The sequence below is a fragment of the Octopus sinensis genome, linkage group LG25 (genome assembly GCF_006345805.1).
Source record: "Octopus sinensis linkage group LG25, ASM634580v1, whole genome shotgun sequence".
In the NCBI taxonomy this organism is placed as follows: Eukaryota; Metazoa; Mollusca; class Cephalopoda; order Octopoda; family Octopodidae; genus Octopus; species Octopus sinensis.
The window spans coordinates 6,214,995-6,234,889 of record NC_043021.1 but is presented as its reverse complement, the minus strand read 5'-3'; the positions used below and the strand labels follow the sequence as shown (position 1 = coordinate 6,234,889).

The 19,895-nt window shown below is 39.7% G+C and overlaps 2 protein-coding genes across 4 annotated transcripts in view; one reads left to right on the top strand and one right to left on the bottom strand.

Annotated features, from left to right (window-relative positions):
• Positions 1 to 9,218, top strand: part of LOC115224279 (DNA repair protein XRCC4) — a 40,844-nt gene extending 31,626 nt beyond the window's left edge. For 2 of the 3 annotated variants that reach the window (XM_029795093.2, XM_036513168.1), the window contains exons 8-12: positions 1,099 to 1,183; positions 2,099 to 2,126; positions 4,194 to 4,255; positions 7,416 to 7,547; positions 8,897 to 9,215. In XM_029795093.2, coding sequence (XP_029650953.1) covers positions 1,099 to 1,183; positions 2,099 to 2,126; positions 4,194 to 4,255; positions 7,416 to 7,547; positions 8,897 to 8,981 — 392 coding nt within the window. In that variant the 3' untranslated portion in view covers positions 8,982 to 9,215. Of the gene's footprint in view, positions 1 to 1,098; positions 1,184 to 2,098; positions 2,127 to 4,193; positions 4,256 to 7,415; positions 7,548 to 8,896 lie in introns of all 3 variants that reach the window. The other variant, XR_005003749.1, reaches the window with a different exon arrangement.
• A 9,849-nt stretch (positions 9,219 to 19,067) lies between these two features.
• The window catches only part of LOC115224280 (neuferricin-like), a 9,228-nt gene continuing 8,400 nt past the window's right edge, over positions 19,068 to 19,895 (bottom strand). The window contains exon 4 of the mRNA XM_029795094.2: positions 19,068 to 19,575. Within this exon, the coding sequence (XP_029650954.1) occupies positions 19,362 to 19,575 (214 nt within the window). The 3' untranslated portion in view covers positions 19,068 to 19,361. The remainder of the gene's footprint in view (positions 19,576 to 19,895) is intronic.

Sequence of the window (19,895 nt, the reverse complement as noted above, 5' to 3'; positions counted from 1 at the left end):
AAAGGCCATTGCTCAGTTTTCTTACCAATATTAAGACAGGCCACTTCCAGTTTCTCCTCTTTCATCTGCCTGGAAGGAGGAGAATGGACTAGGAAGGTCAAGAACACTGCTGCTCCTTCCATCACTATCAAAATCCTGTATTACAATGTACTTTGTTTCATTTTTGTAGTTGATGTAGAATGCATCTTTTACTTTTTTACGAGTTTCTGTCATTTGACACTGGAGCTCTGCCTTGGAGGGTTTTAGTGAAGCAAATCGACCCCAGGACTTGCTTTTTAAACCTAGTACTTATTCTATCATTCTTTTTTGCCGAACCACTAAGTTATGGAGACCTAAACATACCAACACCTGTTGTCAAGCAGTAGCTAGGGGACAAGCACAGACACAAAGACACACACACACACACACATACATATACACACGCACACACACAAATTCGAGTAGCTTCTAGTTTACCAAATCCACTCACAAGGCTTTGGTTGGCCCAAGGCTCTCGTAAAAGATACTTGCCCAAGGTGCCATGCAGTAGGACTGAACCCAGAACCATGTTGGGAAGCAAGTTTCTTATCTATTTCTTTATTACCCACATGGGGCTAAACATAGAGGGGACAAACAAGGACAGACATAGGTATTAAGTCAATTACATCGACCCCAGTGCATAACTGGTACTTAATTTATCGACCCCGAAAGGATGAAAGGCAAAGTCGACCTTGGCGGAATTTGAACTCACAACGTAACGCAGACGAAATACCGCTAAGCATTTCGCCCGACGTGCTAGCGTTTCTGCCAGCTCGCCGCCTTCAAGTTTCGCAAGCTTCTTACCACATAGCCACACCTGTGCCTATTTGTATTATTTGACTTTTTCTGTTTCTAATTCATTGCCTGAAATAAGATATGTCTTTTTATGTTTAGAATGAAACACCTGGCTTTACATCCTTTGTACCAAGTGATGGTTGCAGTGTTGGGTTTATATTCCAGTGATATGGAATAGCACAGGTTGTGGTGGCACTGTTGGTTGTAGTGGCCTGAGTGTGCATGTCTACTACCTGTGTATGTTCAAAAAAAAATCCTAAAACTCAAGATTGTTTTCCTTTTCAGTAAAAGATTTAGAATCCCAAGATTTGAAGAGGTCTGAAGAGTGTGAAGAGGTCGATTCAGACATGGAAACCTCTCCTTCCAGCAGGTAACACTCTCTCTCTCTCTCTCTCTCTCTCTCTCTCTCTCTCTCTCTCTCTCTCTCTCTCTCTCTCTCTCTCTCTCTCTCTCTCTCTCTCATGGGACTTTGGTGTTCAATAATTGTTGAATGATGTCTCTTTCTCAACATGGTAGCCTGATTAACCCACATATAAAGAATATTTAACCACCAATATGGTGTTGAGCAATCATTCCCATTGTTCAGTATTAACACACACACACATATATATACGTATGTATATATATATATATAAAGGGAAAGTTTATGAAAATAAACAAATGACGAAGGCAGGTGGAGTACAAACAAACAAATATATTAGTATGGCGCTCAGGAATAGAAATAGAAAAAGTCTTTTACGTTTCGAGCCTACGCTCTTTGACAGAAAGATACACAGAAAAAAACAAGGAGATATATATATATATATGTAGGTCCCGGGTTGAGTCGGGGTTAACCACAGTAAATAAAGTACTCAATACATAGCAGAGTAAATTAATTTATTTTATAGAAGGAGCTTCTACAGGACTAGAACTGTTTCATTCAAAAGAAATCATCAGGAAGCTATTTCTTTTGAATGAAACAGTTCTAGTCCTGTAGAAGCTCCTTCTATAAAATAAATATATATATATATATATGCTTGGTAGCCAGCTCCACGTCAAACCATCCAACCCATGCTAGCATGGAGACTGGACATTAAACGACAATGATAATGATGAGGATGATGTGATGGCCATAGTTGGAACGTCTTTGACCCTCTAGAACTGTGGAGAGAGCAATGTTGTGTGCTTGTGGGATGAGAGTTGTCATATGTCAAAGTGTGAATCTTTGTCAGTCAGTGGAAGAATGACTGTCTTACCTCTCACAAAATGTCAAAAACTAATCATATTTAAATTCTTTTCTTTCCAGTATATATGAACAAGAAACACAAATTGATGTAAGTGATTGAAAAAAACATCCAAATAAGTTTAACTCTTTCATTACTGTATTTATTGTGAGATGCTCTATATTTCTTTCAATTACTTTAAATATAACAAAGAATTTAGTAAAATAACTTAGTTATCATTAAGCTAGTGTTAGGAACATAAATTTTAACTAAGATTTGGTGGAAGATTTGAATTCAAAACTTATGAAAACAAGATATTTGTACTCAGAGCCAGAGCCGGTTTCAGCCTGGTTGGTAATGAAAGGGGTAAATATCTCGAGGTCATATTCACAAGGGATGAGAAGCAGGTGGCTGAATTGGATGCTAGAATTGTAGTAGCTAGCACCATAATGCATCACTTCCAGCATCTGATCCTCAGAAGAGGAAGGACTGGTAAAAAAAAAGCCAAACTTGTTATCTTTGATTCAGTTTTCATGCTTGTCTTCACCTGTAGTAAATGAATATTAGGTAACGACCAAAGAGTAGAATCATAAATACAAGTGACAAAAACAGGGTTCCTCCAAAGGGTCTGTGGAGTATTGTTACTGGACAAGGTGTGTAGCTCAGAGAGTGGCCCTTTAGCATTCAGACTACTCTGTCAAATGTAAATCTTATTTATTCATGTTGTCTTGAATTAATCAGGTATTATCTTGTAGCTTTGAGATTACAAAGATATACTCTTTACTCTTTTACTTGTTTCAGTCATTTGGACTGCGGCCATGCTGGAGCACCGCCTTTAATCGAACAACTCGACCCCGGGACTTATTCTTTTTGTAAGCCCAGTACTTATTCTATCGGTCTCTTTTGCCGAACCACTAAGTAACGGGGACATAAACACACCAGCATCGGTTGTCAAGCAATGCTAGGGGGACAAACGAGACACACAAACCCACCCGCACATACATATATATATATATGTATATACATATATACGACAGGCTTCTTTCAGTTTCTGTCTACCAAATCCACTCACAAGGCATTGGTCAGCCCGGGGCTACAGCAGAAGACACTTGCCCAAGATGCCACGCAGTGGGACTGAACCCGGAACCATGTGGTTGGTTAGCAAGCTACTTACCACACAGCCACTCCTGCGCCTATTGTATATGATTGTATATTCTTAGAATGACATTTTGGGGTAGGTGTGAGAGGCTGAATCTGGTCAGTTTGAACATAAAGCAAGTATAACATTCTGGTCAGATATGGCCAGTTTTAAATGCTAAAGGGGTTAGAGAGTCTCAACAGGTCAAGCTGCTACTTCTTTATATTAAGAGATCACAATTCCGGTACTACATGAGTAGAATGTCACTATAAAGAATCCCGAGGCAGACTCTTCAAGCCAAACAAATCAGCAGGAGACGTAGGGTAGGCTAAGAATGAAATGATTGGATAATATCCCTAGTCTCAGTTGGTCGAGCTTGGCAAGCCAGCCAGTAAGTCTAACACTGGTTGCTTCTAATAGGACTCTATGGAGGAGGTATGTGAGGACTCAGCCCTCCACAACCCTCCAAAGAATTGTGCGCAGAGATGGATGGATGGATAAAATATATCAAGTATGATACAAATATGACCAATCTTTGGACCTTTTCAGTTTGAACGGCAGTTTTTTCTAGCGGTGTCATATGAAATTGTCACCCATAATTATGACCCTAGTATTGATCTATTGCATTTCAATCTATTTTAGGGTTAGGGTTAGGATTAGGGGTGGGGGGAAGGGTATCTTTTTTTCTTCAGAAATGTAAATAAACCCAATCTGTTTCTTAAACGAGGGACATATTCATACGGCACAGAATGTTTTCACCTCAACAGACATCATTGATTGGTTGAAATTGCAGAAATTGAAGAAAAAAAAACAACAAATATCTTACAAACCATAGAATTTTCTCAATAAAGCCAAGAGAAAAAGATGTTTTATAAACACATTCTACCAATATACGAAGTTTAAAAGTGTTTAGTTATGTGGAAATTATTTTAAAAAACTGCCGTTCAAACCGAAAAGATCCCAATCTTTTACGACTAACAAGTCATTTAAATAATTATTTCTACCTGAAACCAAAGTCCACTTCATTTTTTTCTCTTTAGACGAAACCAAAGCCAATGTTCTCTGATGAGTCAAGTGACGAAGAAATCAGTTTGACATCCAGGTTATTATATTCTCTATTATTTTTCCTATTTTTAGTCGTATCAAACATGTAATCCGCTGCACATATGCGCAGTGTTGTAGGTGGATGTAGGGCTTGCATGTGCAGTGATGTCACTTTAGGATATTGTTACTAATATTGTTTATACTGAGATCGGAGGCGCAATGGCCCAGTGGTTAGGGCAGCGGACTCACGGCCGTAGGATCGCGGTTTCGATTCCCAGACCGGGCGTTGCGAGTGTTTATTGAGTGAAAACACCCAAAGCTCCATGAGGCTCCAGCAGGGATGGTGGTGATCCCTGCTGTACTCTTTCACCACAACTTTCTCTCACTCTTACTTCCTGTTTCTGTTGTACTTGTATTTCAAAGGGCCGGCCTTGTCACTCTCTGTGTCACGCTGAATATCCCCGAGAACTACGTTAAGGGTACACATGTCTGTGGAGTGCTCAGACACTTACACGTTAATTTCACAAGCAGGCTGTTCCGTTGATCGGATCAACCGGAACCCTCGTCGCCGTAACCGACGGAGTGCTTCCATACTGAGATCAGCTCCGCTGTAGAAGATCTATCATTAACCCTTTAGTGTTCAGATTATTCTGTCAAATGTGATTTTTGTTTATTTATATTGTTTTGAATTAATCCTGCATTATCTTGTAGTTTAGAGATTTCAGTGATGCTATTTTTTAGTTTTAGAATGACATGGTAGGGCTGAGGTGAGAGGCAAGATCTGGTCAGTTTCAATATAAAACAGGTTAAATATTTTGGCCAGATATGGCCGGTTTGAATGCTAAAGGGTTAAAGAACAGTGCCTCCCCCCCCCCCCGCCCAGATCAAATAAAGGATTAGGTTCAAAACTTCTATGCAACAACCAAGTTCAACACAAGACACTTGAAGAAGGCAGAAGCATACAACAGCCAAAACATTGCGATAGTAACAATCAAGATGAGAACACCAGTCCGACTCATGTAAACAGTGTACATAATATAAATAACAACTAGTCGTCTTCATTTAATGTCCGCTTTCCATGCTAGCATGTGTTGGACAATTTGACTGAGGACTGTCGAACCAGATGGCTGCACCAGGCTCTAATCTTGATCTGGCAGAGTTTCTACAGCTGGATGCCCTTCCTAACACCTACCACTCCGAGAGTGTAGTGGGTGCCTTTACATGCCACCAGCATGAGGGCCAGTCTGCCACATAAAAGCACCCACTACACTCTTGGAGTGGTTGGCATTAGGAAGCGTATCCAGGTGTAGAAACTCTGCCAGATCAAGATTGGAGCCTGGTGCAGCCATCTGGTTCGACAGTCCTCAGTCAAATTGTCCAACCCATGCTAGCATGGAAAGCGGATGTTAAATGATGATGATGATGATGATGATGACTAGATGTTATGTTTTATTTTATTGATTCTGAAAGATATAAAAGAGAGACAGGATTTCAACATAGAACATAGAGCCAGAACAAACACTGCAAGGCATTTTGTCCAATCCTCAAATAATCTACTAATCCACTGCTTCAATATAATAATGTTTAGCTGTGTGTTTCTTCTTAATCCTTTAATTCCATGTGAAGCATAAGGTGCCAACATGATATCTTCATCTTCATCTTGATCTTGATCTTTAGCAGTGGATTGCAGTTGTCCCCAGATGTAGCTGTCTACCAGCACTTCAGTTTCTGAGGAAGGGCTTCGTGTTGCTTTTGGTCTGCCGTGCTTCTGTACTGTCCATCGTCAGACTTGCCTTGTAATGTTGGAAACAAGTTTTCCAACCAACCCACATTTCCTCCTTTTGATCTGATTTCAATAGGTTACTGGGTACATTTTTCCACAAGGCTTTATTTGTTATTCTGTCAAGCTGTTTCACCTGAAAGATGCTTCAGAGACATTTGTTTACAAACATTCAGAGCTTGTCGATGGAGAACTTTGTGACTCACCATGTTTTATGTGTGTACAACAGAATTGTCAAATAAATCCACCTTTCACGTACTTCACATGACATTGAATCTATTGCAAATGTATTGGCTCACAATTAAATAACAGTGTAACATGATTTTTGCCCTTGGGTAGCTACTATTATTTCTTATTTGCTTTCCCCTAGAAAGCATGAAAAATGGTTAATATTTCCTTCAAGCTTTACTTTTGTTGCATTTATTCAAACCCCAAAGAATCCCTCTCAACACATGGCTATGATGCTCCTCCACTACTCCTGCTCATGATCAGAGATGCACATATTGTCATCCACTAAGGGACATGCTTAAGTGGTTATGGTCAAGCAAATGACAAGCAAATCCATGATACTGAGCAGAATATTTTCTATAATGATATTTCTGCTTCAGCAACTCAGCACTGAATCTGTCTGAAATGTAATGGAAAATAGGTCAGTTTCAAAACATCAATGTCCAGGTCACAAAAGCAAAGTCTGAAGGGAATAGTAGTCATTTCCTTTGATTTTTTGATAGAACCAAATAGGAAAAAACACTTTCTGACCAAAGGCAAAAACAACAAAATTTGTTACACAGTATTGTAAATGATGTATCACCTGCATTGTTATTTTCCCTCAATGAATTTACTGAACACCCACATGCACACACTCAAACATACACACACATAAACACATGTGCACTCATTCGCATTTATTCACATGTGCACACACATGCACATAGATGCATATGCATGCCCCATCACATATGTTCATAGATATGTATTTATGCCCACACATTCCCACACACACTCACACATATATATATATATCTGATCGTAGCCGTTGCCAGCCTCGCCTGGCCTCCGTGCCGGTGGCACGTAAAGAGCACCATCTAATCGTGGCCGTTTGCCAGCCTCGTATGGCACCTGTGCCGGTGGCACGTAAAAAGCACCCACTACACTCATGGAGTGGTTGGCATTAGAAAGGGCATCCAGCCGTAGAAACACTGCCAGATCAGACTGGGCCTGGTGCAGCCTCCTGGCTTCCCAGACCCCAGTTGAACCGTCCAACCCATGCTAGCATGGAAAGCAGAGGCTAAACGATGATGATGATGATATATATATATACACACTCACACTCTCTCACAGTCATACACATATAGACTGTGAAGAATTACAAAGCTTGTTTCTATGACGCCAGTTTTATTTTTGTTTTCTTTTTTATGTTTCTTTTTTATTTCTGCAGACAAAACCTGGAGACACATTTTAAAGATAAAAAGAGGGCAAAGGTTTTAACTACAACGACAACAACGTCATCATCAGTATCATATCCATCATCTACAGCCACAACGAAAAGAAATTCATTGCCTAGAAAACGGTAAACACCACTTTCTACCATCAGTTTTTTTGGGGGTTTTTTTTCAGTGGGAAATTCTTAAGTCTCTTAAAAAAAATTTTGAATAATAACAGGACACAGATGTAGCCATTTAGTTTAGAAATTTGCTTTGCTACCACATGGTTTTAGGTTCAATCCCATCTGGTTGAAATTTAGGCAGATGACTTCTACTGTAGCATTGGCTTGACCGATATCTTGTTCTTCAAATTTGTGAAAAGTAGGAGAGTCCAGTTTGCTGGACATTGTTGTAGAGCTGAAAACGAGGCAATTTCTACTCTTCTCCTCTGGAAGCCATCTACTCGCAATACCAGAGGGCGCACACTCTCCTACCCTGATGTAATCTCCAGGGATACAGGCATCCAGCAACAGGACCTCCGTAATGCCATGATGGACCGTGAAGTCTGGCGTAGCATGGTAAATTCCATTGTCTCGACCACGGTCAAACAATGATGATGATCTTCAAATTTGGTGAGCAGAAATTGTACAGAAGTTCATTATATACAGATACATACATACATACACACACACACACATATTGTATACATACATGTATCAGGGGTATATATTCTGGGTGTGCACTGCACACCCATTGAAAATGGAAAATTCATTATGACTATTAACCTTACTTATTAATTTAATCACAAATCTTAATGGAAAACCTTTGCTATACCCACCATATGCCACTGATATGTATAGATATGTGTATGTATGTGGCAATAACTTAGGGGGAGGAAACACTCCGTCGGTTACAACAACGAGGGTTCCGGTTGATCCAATCAACAGAACAGCCTGCTCGTGAAATTAACGTGTAAGTGGCTGAGCACTCCACAGACACGTGTACCCTTAACGTAGTTCTCGGGGATATTCAGCATGACACAGAGAGTGACAAGGCCGGCCCCTTGAAATACAGGTACAACAGAAACAGGAAGTAAGAGTGAGAGAAAGTTGTGGTGAAAGAGTACAGCAGGGATCACCACCATCCCCTGCCGGAGCCTCGTGGAGCTTTAGGTGTTTTCGCTCAATAAACACTCACAACGCCCGGTCTGGGAATCGAAATCGCGATCCTATGACCGTGAGTCCGCTGCCCTAACTACTGGGCCATTGCGCCTCCGTAGGGTAGACTAAGAATGAGATGATTGGATAATATCCGTAGTCTCAGTTCTACTATCGATTCTGCTAACGATTCTGCCAGCTCGCCACCCTAAGATATTGTAATAATAAAAATATTAAATGTTCTGTAGAAGACGTTGAAGCCCCTGTCAACGTCAGGGGATTTCGGTCATGTTATAGTTTCCTTTTCATCTTTTTTTCCTATTTCTCTGTTATTTCAGGTCTCTCAAGAAACCTAATCTGGAGAACGATACGATGTCACTCAGCGAAATGATTGATAGTGACAAACTTCTTGACAACATATAACTATTTTACTTCTCTCTCAAGAACCCCGAGCAGATAACATTTGAGTGCAGAGCTCATTTCAAACAAATATTATGAAATCATTTTTTTTTTCAAAAGCGTCATTTTAACAATGAAATTTATTTTTAAAAGCTTTAAGTTATCTGTTTCAAAAAAAAAAATATCCCACCTCATCATTTAATTTTCCCCATCATCAATGAAATTCTAAATTGATGTTCTAATACTTCTAATACAAGTTAAAAAAAAAAGAAGACTTATGTTCATCAACAAATATTAATTTGTCTTTTAATGAATTTTAAAAACTTATCTTGTCCTTAATTGTTTCTGTACTATATATATATATATTATATATATATATATATATATATATATATATATATATATATATATATGTATATATATATATGTATAAGTATATGTATATATGTATATGTATATATATATATGTATATGTATATATGTATATGTATATATATATGTATATGTATATATGTATATGTATAAATATATATGTATATGTATATATATGTATATGTATATATATATATATATATATATAATATATATATATATAGACATAGAAGGCATAGCTAATTTTGTGCAAACCATATATACATACGCGCATATATATTATCTACACAGAATTATTAAATATACATAAATATTTACATACATGTACATTCTCCATATGTATACATACATACAAATATATATATATAGTATGCACAAAACTAAGTATACAATATATATATTTATCATATGTATAATTAATACATGCGTACATACATACACATATGCTCCCACACACATATATATAATATCTAAGCAGCCTAGTAATTAACTTGGAGCACCTTTTACATACAATCGATATACTTTTAGAATGAAACATTTATTTTATCATAAACAAATATAAATACGGAATTGAATTGTTATTAAAGATCGTCGTGTTTCATACAACACATTTTGTTTTATTGCTTATTGATATGTTTTTTTTTTTGCAAGTAATTCGTGTGCATTTTTGTCACATGTGTGTCACGAAGATTTGCATTTGCAAACACACCCCCACACAACGCTTGTAACGTGCTATCAAATAAATATATGGAAATCAATTAATTTGTATGTTGTAGTGCTGTTTCTTCTTAGTGGGGAAGTAGATGTTTCATGATAGATATTACTGGTTCCTAAAAGAATTATAGATTTGAGGAAACTTTTACTCAAGGTTGGTTAACCAATTGAACACTTAGGTGTTACTGTAAAATTTCTTATGATTTGCTGTCACATGTGGGATTATCTCCCAGAGTGTGATTTGGACTTGGATTTCTACATTTGAAAATTATTATTATTATTAGGTCAGGCCTCATCAACTTTTTCAAGTTTCACTTGAAAAGGAAGATGAGAGTAGAGAGGGAAGTGCTGTCCGATAGCAAGTTTACTGAAAGGTAGATAAATGTCGCAAGAATGGCCAGTATGAAAGGAGCCATTCTGAGGATACACCTGTAAGAAAAAGGTATTACAAAAGGAGAAAGGGGCTCTCTACCCCTCTTTTGACCAGGCTCCCATGGCTTTTATGGGTTTTTCCACCAGGATCCTTTTGAAGCGCCTCCCCCTATTGGGAGGTTTTCGTTGTTAAACTGCTTTTTACTCGGATTTTACAAACGGACAAAACCATTTGTAACTTTCTTCCTGTGTTTTGCCCCTTTATGTTATAATTAATTTTTGTCAGCCCTTGTGGCCAATAAAAGAATTAATTATTATTATTATTATTACTGAGTGAGAGAGCAGTGCATGCCATCAAAGTGACACTGGGGTAAAATATACGAAGTCCACTATACCCATCATGACTACTCGCCTGATAAGGGTACATTAGGCACATGCATCACAACCATGTGTGCGCGACATGGTGATCTTATATCAAGATAAACAGCGCATGACCTTGCAGGTGGGGCACAGTTAGAATTTTCTTCTGGTTGAGTAACCCATCCTGCTCAAAAGGTCCCTGAATAAGGGTTATTTAAGGATGTTGAACGAAACACCTATATTTCCAGAGGTGACTTATTCAAACCCCAAAGAATCTCTCTCACCACATGGCTATGATGCTTCCCCACTACTTCTGCTCTTGATCAATGATGCAGAGATCGTCAGCCACTAAGGGACATGCTCAACTGGTTAAGGTCAAACAACTGACAAGCAAATCTGTGGTATTGAGCAGAATATTTGCTGTAACCCATCTTTTATACCAAATTGAGCAGAATATTTGCTGTAATTATTATTATTATTTTTCTCTTTCTTCTTCTTCTTGTTCTTCCTCTCCCTCTTCTCCTTTTTCTTCTTCTCATTCTTCTTCACTGCCAAGATTGTTTTTGCATGGGTTGGATAGAATTTTATTGAAGCAAATTTCTCATGGCTGGATGCCTTTCCTATCACTAACCCTCGCTTCCAAGTAAGGTAATACGTCTCCATAACCAGACATGTTTTCAAGGAAGATTGGGAAGGAAGAACACTACTTTGCATTATGATGACGACACTTGCTTACAGCTATCATGTGATGACAAAACAAGGAAACAGCAACACACACGTGCATCCACACACACACACAAGGTAGATAAACAAATTTCCAACAAAAATATACTGGGACAGCAATTAAAAAAATATTCTTTATTTGAAAAAAACATTGCCCAAAAGAGCATTTGAGCCAGGCTCATATAAATACAGTCATTTAGTGAAAGTATGCATGACATTAACCTATTTCTTTACTACCCACAAGGGGCTAAACACAGAGAGGACAAACAAGGACAGACAAACGGATTAAGTCGATTAAATCGACCCCAGTGCGTAACTGGCACTTATTTAATCGACCCCGAAAGGATGAAAGGCAAAGTCGACCTTGGCGGAATTTGAACACGGAACGTAACGGCAGACGAAATACCGCGAAGCATTTCGCCCGGCGAACTAACGGTTCTGCCAGCTCGCCGCCTATGCATGACATTAACCATTTAGCGTTCTGGAGATATGCTGTGACTGCAAAGACCCGGGCTGCTTCCTGCATCAGTTCCGCATAGCCCCTGCCCATTCAAAGTACCCCGGATCCCAGATCGTCCCGCTGTGCTTGAGGAGACCTGTTGAGTCAAGTACACGAACACTCCGAACACCCCTCCCCACTGGTGCTCCCCTATATTTCTGCACCCCCCCCCACATAAAAAGCACCATCCGAACGTGGCCGATGCCAGCACTGCCCCGACTGGCTTCTGTGCAGGTGGCACATAAAAAGCACCAACCGACCGTGGCCGATGCCAGACCCCTCTGGCACCTGTGCAGGTGGCACGTAAAAAGCACCCACTACACTCGCAGAGTGGTTGGCGTTAGGAAGGGCATCCAGCTGTAGAAACACTGCCAGACCAGACTGGAGCCTGGGGCAGCCCCTGGCTCCCCAGACCCCGGTCGAAACCGTCCAACCCGTGCTAGCGCGGAAAACGGACGTTAAACGATGATGATGATGATGATGATGATTGTCAAACGTAATGCTTATTTATTCACATAGTTTTAAATGCGAATAAATAAATATCTTGTAGCTTTGAGATTTTGACGAGGTAACTGTTAATTTTTCACATGACATTGTTGGGTAGCATCGAGGAACCAGATCTGGCCAGTTTCAACATAAAACAGGTAGCATATTTTGGCTGGATGTGGCCGGCTTAAATACTCAGTTGAACCTATAAAAATACTTTTCTGTTTAGGAGTGGCTGTGTGGTAAGTAGCTTGCTTACCAACCACATGGTTCTGGGTTCAGTCCCACTGCGTGGCACCTTGAGCAAGTGTCTTCTACCATAGCCTCAGGCCAACCAAAGCCTTATGAGTGGATTTGGTAGACGGAAACTGATAGAAGCCTGTCGTATGTATGTGTATATATATGTATGCGTGTGTTTGTGTGTCTGTGTTTGTCACCCCAACATCGCTTGGCAACCGATGCTGGTGTGTTTACATCCCCGTAACTTAGCGGTTCTGCGAAAGAGACCGAAAGAATAAGTACAAGGCTTACAAAGAATAAGTCCTGGGGTTGATTTACTCGACTAAAGGCGGTGCTCCAGCATGGCCACAGTCAAATGAGTGAAACAAGTAAAAGAGTGTAGGGAAAAACATTGAACCAATTACAAAAATTATAGTTGCCACAGCAATAATTTAGTTTACTCTTTTACTTGTTTCAGTCATTTGACTGCGGCCATGCTGGAGCACCGCCTTTAATCGAGCAACTCGACCCCGGGACTTATTCTTTGTAAGCCCAGTACTTATTCTATCGGTCTCTTTTGCCGAACCGCTAAGTGACGGGGACGTAAACACACCAGCATCAGTTGTCAAGCAATGCTAGGGGGACAAACACACACACGCATATATATACATATATACGACGGGCTTCTTTCAGTTTCCATCTACCAAATACACTCACAAGGCTTTGGTCAGCCCCAGGCTATAGTAGAAGAAATTTGCCCAAGGTACCACGCAGTGGGACTGAACCCGAAACCATGTGGTTGGTAAGCAAGCTACCACACAGCCACTCCTACGCCTATACATTGCTTTTTACTAATATTCTGTAATGTGTTTGTCTTTATTATTTAGTTTTACCAACCGATGCTAATTAGTTGCTTAATTAAAATATTATAGCTGGGGGCGTATATTCCAGGTGTGCCAGCTGTGCACTGCACACCTATCTGAAATGGCAAACTCATTATAAATATTTACCTTACTCGTTAATTTAATTACAAATTTTAATTGAAAACTTTTGTTGTATCCCTGCTTGAAATTTGATGTCATTGGGTGTGGAAGTACACTTAATACAACAACCACCATACACTGATGGTTATAACTTATTCAATGCTTTTTAGTAATAACCGGAATTCCATCAAATCTTTCACCAATTATTTGAAGATTTTAAAAACAAACCATTTATGCTTTTTAAAACTTTTGATAGAAATGTTTAATAGAAACAGAATTAACTTCAATTTCATTTTTATTTGATTCATAGGCGCAGGAGTGGCTGTGTGGTAAGTAGCTTGCTAACCAACCACATGGTTCCGGGTTCAGTCCCACTGTGTGGCATCTTGGGCAAGTGTCTTCTGCTATAGCCCCGGGCCGACCAATGCCTTGTGAGTGGATTTGGTTGACGGAAACTGAAAGAAGCCTGTCGTATATATATATGCGTGTGTGTGTGTGTGTATATGTGTTTGTGTGTCTGTGTTTGTCCCCCTAGCATTGCTTAACAACCGATGCTGGTGTGTTTATGTCCCCGTTACTTAGCGGTTCGGCAAAAGAGACCGATAGAATAAGTACTGGGCTTACAAAAGAATAAGTCCCAGGGTCGAGTTGCTCGATTAGAGGCAGTGCTCCAGCATGGCCACAGTCAAATGACTGAAACAAGTAAAAGAGTAAAAGAGTAAAGAGAGAGAGTATAGCCTTGGGCTGACCAAAGCCTTGCGAGTGGATTTGGTAGATGGAAACTGAAAGAAGCCCGTTGTATATATGTGTAAATGGCAGTGCCCCAGCATGGCCACAGCTCGTGAGCTGAAACTAGATGAAATAAAATAAAATGGTAATATAAATGATTATGGGAATTTATGAATTTTACAGTCAAAATTTCCAAGAATTATTCTGAAAGTATAGCAAAATTAAATTTTGGCTGAACTGCATGAAGAGTCAGTATTATGTGGGTTCAATGAAAACAGGAGGCGCAATGGCCCAGTGGTTAGAGCAGCGGACTCGCGGTCGTAGGATCGCGGTTTCGATTCCCAGACCGGGCGTTGTGAGTGTTTATTGAGCGAAAACACCTAAAGCTCCACGAGGCTCCGGCAGGGGATGGTGGTGATCCCTGCTGTACTCTTTCACCACAACTTTCTCTCACTCTTACTTCCTGTTTCTGTTGTACCTGTATTTCAAAGGGCCGGCCTTGTCACTCTCTGTGTCACGCTGAATATCCCCGAGAACTACGTTAAGGGTACACGTGTCTGTGGAGTGCTCAGCCACTTACACGTTAATTTCACGAGCAGGCTGTTCCATTGATTCGGATCAACCAGAACCCTCGTCGTCGTAACCGACAGAGTGCTTCCACAATGAAAACAAATGAGTTGTAGATTCTGCTACTGACCGAAAAGGCAATGACACTGAAACCATAACAATAGATTGCTAATGCACCCAATTACAACAATACCTAAGTACAAAAAACACCTGGAGCAGGGCACTGAATGCCTACATCAACTACACTGGACCATTTTACAATTGATAGCAACTTATTGATTCATTCTCAACATGTCCATATGTTGCATCTGTGACTTCAACAACTACTAACGAAATACTGACTTCAAATTTTGGCACAAGGCCAGCAATTTTGGGGGAGGGTTAAGTCAATTACACTGACCCCCAATAATCAACTAGTACTTATTTTATTGACCCTGATAGGATAGAAAGCAAAGTTGAGCCCAAACCATTAAGATGGCTCAGCATTTTGCCCAGCATGCTTGTCACCTTAACTACTTAAAAAATTTTGATTCCAAATTTTGGCACAATGCCAACAAGTTCAGGGGAGGGGTAAGTTGATTACATTGACCCCACTGTTGAACTGGCACTTATTTTATTGACCCTGAAGAATGAAAGGCTAAGTCGACCTTGGCAAAATTTGAACTCAGAATATAAAGACAGATGAAATGCTGCTAAGCATTTTGTCTGGTGTGCTAACAATTCTGCCAGCTTGCTGACTTATATAATCATAATAATAATAATAATAACAATTTCAAATTTTGGCACAAGGTCAGCAATTTCAGGGGAGGGGCTAAGTCAATTACATCGACCCCAGTACTCAACTGGTACTTATTTTATTGACCCTGATAGGATGAAAGGCAAAGTCAACCTCAGCAGAATTTGAACTCCTTTGGCTGAATTCAGAACTTTTGGAAACGAGACATTTGTACTACAGGGCCAGAGCCAGTTTCAGCCAGGTTGGTAACAAAAGGGTCAAATATAACAAAGAATTTAGTAAAATAACTTAGTTATCATTCAGCTAGTGTTAGGAACATAAATTGTGACTAAGGTTTGGTGGAAGATTTTAATTCAAAACTAATGAAAACAAGACATTTGTACTACAGGGCCAGAGGCGGTTTAAGCCAGGTTGGTAACAAAAGGGTTAAATGGTGGCGGCGGTGGCAGTGGTGGTGGTGGTGGTGGTGGTGGTTATGATGGTGGTGGTGGCGGCGGCGACGACAACGACGATGATGATTAGGCAAGTGAAACTAAATGGACATGTGGTATTCAGTTCAATGGTATATTTGATTCATCAGATGGAAGCGGCATCAGAATCAGATAATCAGCTTTAGTTACAGAATTGTGCAGCATCACCCACTGCCAGCCAGACACATCATTAGATGAAGCTGCTGACTGGCTGTTGCATCAAATCAATCTCCGACTGCTGTCATCAACAAGTGCTGATCATAATCCACAGTCCGACCACAACCGTACTGATTCATCTGGCATTGATGAATATGGAAGCAATACTCATCGTAAACAATTTATTGTTAAGCCTTATTTTTATTTACTCTTACTCTTTACTCTTTTACTTGTTTCAGTCATTTGATTGCGGCCATGCTGGAGCACCGCCTTTAGTCGAGCAAATCAACCCCGGGACTTATTCTTTGTAAGCCTCGTACTTATTCTATCGGTCTCTTTTGCCGAACCGCTAAGTGACGGGGACGTAAACACACCAGCATCGGTTGTCAAGCAATGCTAGGGGGACAAACACAGACACACAAACATACACACACATACATATATACGACAGGCTTCTTTCAGTTTCCGTCTACCAAATCCACTCACAAGGCATTGGTCGGCCCGAGGCTATAGCAGAAGACACTTGCCCAAGATGCCACGCAGTGGGACTGAACCTGGAACCATGTGGTTGGTAAGCAAGCTACTTACCACACAGCCACTCCTGCGCCTATTTATTTCATTTTTATTTTTATCATTTTATTTTTGTAATTATCCATTTCTTACGAACTGATGTAGGAAGTATTTCGTAAAACACATTTTGTTTTATTGCACACTTAACTATACGACACATATTTCACGTGCACTTTTGTCATATGTGTGTCATGTCTTTGCCTATAAATATTTGATGCATTGTCTCATAAAATGCCTTTAAATGAATAAATGGAAATCGATTGATGGATACATTGCAGTCCTATTCCTTCTTGTCTGGGGCTGTAGGTTCCAAGACAGAATTATCGGTTTCTAAAAGAACTGCAGTTTCAACAAAACGCAATTAGTTGCTACACCAAAAAGCTAAATTTAAACTTTTTACAAATACTTTTAACCCTTTAGTGTTCGCATTATTCTGCCAAAATTAATGCTTCTTCATCTACATTGTTTTGAACTAATCATGCATTATCTTGTAGCTATGAGATTTTGAAGACGTAGCTGTTAATTTTTAAAATGATATTGTAGGGTTGGAGTGAGAGACTAGATCTGACCAGTTTGACCATAAAACAGGCAGAATACTTTTGGCCAGATATGGCCAGTTTAAATGCTAAAGGGTTAATGAAATATATTGAAAAAGTAAATTGCTTCCTTTGGTCTTTGGTTTCCAAATAATTGTGAAATCTCTTAGCTGGAGTTGCTTGTGAAATACTAATGGCTACAAAAGAAACAGAATGTCGGGAATATTTTTGTTACGAACAAGGTGGATTTTTTTTTCTTTTTTAAAACAAAGGCACAGGCATGGCTGTTTGGATAGACATAGGTGTGGCAGTGTGGTTGGAAGTTTGCTTCCCAATCATATGGTTCTGGGATCAATCCCACTGTATGGCATCTTAGGCAAGTGTTTTGAGCTATAGTTCCAGACCAACAAAAGCCTTCAGAGTGAATTTAGGAGACAGAAACTGAAAGAAGTACATCATATATATGTGTAGGCACGGGCATGGCTGTGTGGTTAGGGAGCTTGCTTTCTCGCTACATGGTTTCAGGTTCAGTCCCACTGCATGGCACTTTGGACAGGTGTCTTCTGCTATAGCCCCGAGTCGACCGAAGCTTTGTGATGGAATTCAAAGAGACAAAGAATATATGTTTCACAATAATACAGAGCTATAAAAATAATTTTAATTTATTTATTTAAAGATACAAATGTAATCCAACGGACACAATTCATTTGAACAAAATATTTTTTTTTCAATGATGAATGAGCCATAAACAGTTTTGAAACATGACAAAAATCTGTGTAAAAAAGCAAGTTAAAGTTCAAACTGAAGAGCAAAAACAATGTTGTTCTTAGTTTTATTCAAATATAAAAATAGATATATATATATATCACCTGATCACGTGACCGACCAGACCATCAGATGTTGCAACACATCGCTGGTCACAATGCGTTCGCACTGTTTTAGCCTTCGAACGACGCCACCCCGCTGGCTAAGTGAGCAGGCCAACAGAAGAAAGAGAGAAAGAGTGGTGAAAGAGTACAACAGGGATTACCACCACCCCCTGCTGGAGCATCATGGAATTTTTCAGGTGTTTTCGCTCAATAAACACACACAATGCCGGTCTGGGAATCGAAACTGTGATCCTACGACCGCGAGTCTGCTGCCCTAACCACTGGGCCATTGCGCCTCCAGATATATATATATATAGCAATATAAATAGTTAGGTGTAAATAGAAATAAACAAATAAATAAAAGATAGACTCATAGAAAGATGTAGTTTGGTAGATAAAGAAATGTGGATATAAACAGAGAGATAAAGAGATAGAATTCTGTTTACACACATACATTATTGGACAGAGCTGGGTGACCAGCTTTAACCCTTTAGTATAAGGTTGTCCCAAAAGTTCGTAGAAAGTCTTGGAAAATAATGGTCTTTATTTTGAGGAATAATTTTTGTTGTTTTTGTTAGTACTTGGCGAGTAAAAATTCAATTTTCGCAAGTGTTTACGAACTTTTGGGACAACCTAATATTTAAACCAGCCATATCCGGCCAAAATATTTAAACTGTTTTATGTTCAAACTGACCAGATCCAGGCTCTCACACCTACCCTACAATGTTATTCTACATTAGGTAATTACACCATCAAGATCTTAAAGATATGAGATAATGCATGATTAATTCAAATCAATGGGAATCAATAAGCATTATGTTTGATAGAATAATCAGAACACTAAAGGGTTAACCATCAGCACCTTAATATACCATGTTTGAATAAAATATGAGATGGTCATGGATGGAATGTCTTTGATCATATGGCCAGAGGTTAGCTTGATTTCCTTCTTTTATCAATTTATTAATCCATTTGACTTTACTCCAGTCTCTACAGCACTTCTCCGACCTCTGCACTGCCACTAACCACCTACCATCGGAGAGTTAGTTGGCCTGTAAAAGGATGTCCATGTTGACGCTGTTGGGGACTTGGCAAGCCGTGGACGTTGGTTCACACCCTGGGTAGCTTCGAATTGCAGATGAGCGCTTTTCATGTTCAGTCAAGGATGACAGCTGTACACACACACACGACAGCGTGCTGTCCCCTGGCTTGTACATCAGACGTGGCACACCAACCCAATTTCGCAGCACACCACCACTGCCAAATAAACAAACAAATAATAACAACAATAACAGTAACAACAACAACAGCAGCAACAACTGTTTCAAATTTTGGCACAAGGCCAGCAATTTTAGGATCTGGTACCTCTCTCTCCCTTTTACTCTTTTACTTGTTTCAGTCATTTGACTGTGACCATGCTGGAGCACCACCTTTAGTCAAGCAAATCAATCCTGGGACTTATTCTTTGTAAGCCCAGTACTTATTGTATCGGTCTCTTTTTGCCGAACCGATAAGTGACGGGGATGTAAACACACCAGCATCGGTTGTCAAGCGATGTGGGGGGGGGGGACAAACAC